Here is a 4,327-nt window from a genome sequence, read left to right on the forward strand (position 1 = left end):
TGCATTTTTCCACGAGTACATGTTGCTTTGGGAAGTAAAGAAGGGAGGTGTCTGCCTATGCAGGGCCAAGGCGACAGTGGGCTCAGCATCATGTCTGGTGGGAAGGAACCAGGAGAACACTGGGTCCTGGAAGAGGGGAGGGAGCTGCTTTAAGATGAGATCATACATGAGACACCAGCTCAGAGAGGTGACAACCACGTGCACAGAGTAGAGCCAGAGGGAAACCAGGCAGAGGCTGCTGGAACTTAAGCAGTGAGAACCCAAAGAACTTAGAGTAACAGTTGAAGTGGTAGAAACAGAGCAAGTCAAGCACAGCAATGTCAGGGAACTTCCCGAGTTAAAATCAGGGGTTGTAATCTTTCCTTACAGCTTTTCAAGAAAGGAGGCTGGTCATAACCAGTCAGTAAAGCAGACAGAAGAGAAGGAGGAAAGCCTTCTGGGTAAGGTGGTAGAAACAGCTGCCTTGCTGCTGAGTAGTGAATTTTCCATCAATGGAAATGTTCAGAGACTTGCCAGCTGTTGTACCAGGGACACAAGTAGCAAAGGGAATTTGTTGACTCCAAGTCTTTCCTAAGCTGGAGATTCCATTGTTCTCACTTCACTGCCCTGACTTTACCAGGAATTTCACACTGACCTCCTAGGTAAGCCCATGAAGCCCCAGATCCCCTCCCCACCGGGTGGGCCTCATCCCTCAGCCAGGCCCTGATATGGGAGAGCCATGTTTGACTAACTCTTAGAAGTTGAGAAGTCTAAGAACATTCGCTTCACTAAGGCTGGGTCTTTTCTTTTTGAGACAAGGCTAATAATGACTTTCTTACTAGATTTACATTTAAAATCTCCTAGCAGAAGGCCTAGGTTAAGATTAAGGATAAGATGAATTGAATCTAAGTCACAAATCTATTGACTGCAAAACTTCTTGGTTGAACATTCTCTTTTTCCCATTTATTTATTTTATTGCATTTTAGGTTTCGGGGTACATGTGAAGAACATGCAAGATTATTGCACAGGTACACACGTGGCAGTGTGATTTGCTGCCTTCCTCCCCATCACCTACATCTGGCATCTCTCCCCTTGCTATCTCTCCCCAGCTCCCCACCCCCCACCGTTCCTCCCCTATTTCCCCCCAACTGACCCCAGTGTGTAGTGCTCCCCTCCCTGTGTCCATGTGTTCTCATTGTTCAACACCCGCCTATGAGTGAGAACATGCGGTGTTTGATCTTCTGCTCTTCTGTCAGTTTGCTGAGAATGATGGTTGAACATTTTTACGTAACACCCGTTTACAAAGTACCTCCCCTAAGTATTAGTCCATCTGCTAGGCACTAGAACTATGCTAACAAGTATGGCAGCTGCTGGCCACATGTGGTCATCCAGTACTTTTACTGGACAGCACTGGTCTAGAAAATAAGAGATTAAGACAAGGTGCATGTCTAAGGCCAAATCTTCGGCCAAGGGTGGGGGGTAATGTGTAATAATTGCATGTTTTAGAAGTTCTCTAACAGCAATGTGTTCATCACGGGTGCACATGTAACCAAATCTGTGAGGTTGGGTTCAAGTCAGCGGCAAGGCTGAGGACCTTATGCAAGTAGGAGGCCTTGTTCACCTGCCAGATGGGACGGAAGGAAACCCAAACACCCTTTGATTCATCACCTACTGGGACCAAATGTGGCTCTGTTGTAGACACATGCTCTGGTTTCCTCAACTAGCTGCGAAAGGGATCAGAACAGCAAGGTTCAGAAACACGAGAAAGTCCAACCCCTGTTGCACAGCCGATCAATGACACATCGGAGCCTTCAATCCCAAACTGAGTTCTTGCTCTTGGTCTGTATGCAACACTGCTCCAAGGGAGCAGTCTCTTAATTCCCTTCCTGTCACCATCCCTTTCTCTAAATTCTTTAACACTTCTGGCAGCCACGGCTACAAGTCATAACCACAGTAGAAACTCAAGGAGAAAGCCAAAGGCAGCTTCGCACATACACTGAAACCTATCTTTCCTATAAGCAGTTCAGCCTTGCTGAATCTAGTTCAGTCCATCGCTTCCTTTAAATGCTGCTCTGGAACCTTTGAACACAGCCTTTAAACGTGTTTGGCCTTGGGTATTCATGGAGAAATAACCATGAGGCCAGATAGATTTGTTTATTAGAACTTGAGACTCTGGAAAACAGCTTAGGGTGACTTTAAAATAGCAACCAGTGGAATAAACACACCAATGGCACAGGGTGGTCAGGGAATGTGTTGCAAACAGCCATTTATTAAAGAAAATGAAACCCTAGTGACAGTTTAAAAATTCTCATCAAAATGCTTTTTGTCTAAAGGCAGTATTTTTATAGTGTCTATCCCTGGCTATAAATGTGTTTTTTTCTTAAATAGTCCTTACAGAAGCCCAAGTCCAGCCCAGGACACAAGCTGGTCACATCATCCTGCTCTACAAAAAAGGAATTGTTCAGCCTCCAATAAAACAGTGAGGCCTGCCTTCTTCAAGGACAAGGTGGGGCAGGGGCCCTCCCGCCCTATTATCTTTGATGTGTGTGATTTTTTTTTTTATGTGATTTTTTTTTTCAGGTCACTGCCATCCCAGGTGCTTTTACTGTTAAGATTTGAGGGGAGGAGGCTCACCTAAATGGGAAGGCCATGTCTGTCAGCATTTGTGACAGGGACAAACACTTTCAATTGAGAATGTTCTCAGATCCGTCACCATCCACACACCCTCATCCCACTTTCTCTTCTCGTAGCCAATATTGTCAGCCATTTAGTTTATTTAATTTTCTCTGTTTTTTCCCTGAAGAATAAGCTGGAGGTGGAATTCCTACAGGAGGAAGACAAGTTAAAGGACTGCTTCTGTCCCTGCCTGGCCTCGCGACCAAGAACCCACAAGAAAACCAGCGCTTCGCCAGCACGGAGAGTGATGATTTCTTAGTGTGACTCCAGTTTAAATGAGAACTGAATTGTGATGAAGGCTATCAAGGAAGCAGGGTGCTTTGATGGAGAACCACAGAGCAGGACCTTCCTAGATTATGCACCTAGAGAAGGTATCTCTGAGGAGGTGGCAATGTGAGTTCAGATCCGAAGGGCAAGATGGAGTAGGCCACAAAATAGCTCACACCAAGAGACTGATTTTGGGAAGGGATAGAGTGGAATGACAGAGAAAACACACGAGGAAAAGCACAGTGGGGGTGTGGGAAGAGACTTAGAAATGATTTAGAAATGGCAAAAGGTCTTTGCAACCCTGTATTTTGTCATCAAGTATCTCTTTCCACAGTCTCCATAAATCCCATTGAGCAAATTATTTCCAAGCAGCACTTGAGCTGTGCTGACACACAAGTGTGAGTAGACACACTGGCTTAAATGAATGGCGCTATAGCATCACACACACACACACACACGCACGCACACACACACACACAAGCATGTGGTAACTTTCCTTTTTCTGCCCTGAAAACTAAATTAAATCCATTTTCCAGAACATTCAGCAAAATTCAGAGCTCCAAATCAAAGAGTTAAATATTAGGTTTTTAAAAAGACCCCAAGCTTCTCAGACTTTGAAACAGAAAGCAAGCAGGCAAAACCTGAAGTTAACATTGACACACTCCAAAAAGGCAAATCACTAGGAAATGCAGCAGAAATAAATAAGCCTAACATAAGGCATGAGAACAAGGGGCCACCTTATGCTGTGGCCAGCAGAGGCATCCAAACATTTCGTCAGCAGGATTCCAGCCAACCTCCAAAGCTCACTTTTATAAGCCAGCCCCAGGCATCCCAGAGCAAGATGTAGCTGTGTAGTCTACCTCTGCATAGCTGCTTCAGGGGGGCTGGCAACGTGGCTCGGCAGGCTTGCCCCAGAGCCATGGCAAAGAATGGATTTGTAGTTTGTATCCTGGTGATCACCTTACTCCTGGACCAGACCACCAGCCACACGTCCAGATTAAAAGCCAGGAAACATAGCAAACGCAGAGTGAAAGGTAAGGGGGCTTCTCAGTCAAGCCAAATTCTAGCCTTCCACAGTAAAGGGAGGTGCGGGGCAATGTTAATTTCCACACTGCTCCAGGAGGCTGTCTTTGGTGATGGCACCAAGCCATCATGCCTATATGGCATTTCCAGATTAAGTGACCTTTTAATTCTCTGGGATAGTTTGTTCTTAAAGAAACCATGCTGCTGGGCTTTTTTAAAATTTATAAACAGGGAAAAAACTTGACAATAAAAAGTTCTATATTGCGTATTTTTTGTTAGGTGGGCTTAAATAGCAAGTGCTTCAAGGAAAGCTCAGCTGGATACCTGAACATCTGGTGTTATTAACATGGGGCAGGAAGAATGTTAACAGAGGACGGATTCA

The 4,327-nt window shown here is 45.2% G+C and overlaps 1 protein-coding gene across 1 annotated transcript in view; it reads left to right on the forward strand.

Annotated features, from left to right (window-relative positions):
• Positions 1-3,726: 3,726 nt before the first annotated feature.
• The window catches only part of CLEC3A (C-type lectin domain family 3 member A), a 9,439-nt gene continuing 8,838 nt past the window's right edge, over positions 3,727-4,327 (forward strand). The window contains exon 1 of the mRNA XM_032284519.1: positions 3,727-3,956. Coding sequence (XP_032140410.1) covers positions 3,842-3,956 — 115 coding nt within the window. The 5' untranslated portion in view covers positions 3,727-3,841. The remainder of the gene's footprint in view (positions 3,957-4,327) is intronic.

This window comes from Sapajus apella, unplaced genomic scaffold (genome assembly GCF_009761245.1).
Source record: "Sapajus apella isolate SASKATOON/1434 unplaced genomic scaffold, GSC_monkey_1.0 scaffold15, whole genome shotgun sequence".
NCBI classification, from domain to species: Eukaryota; Metazoa; Chordata; class Mammalia; order Primates; family Cebidae; genus Sapajus; species Sapajus apella.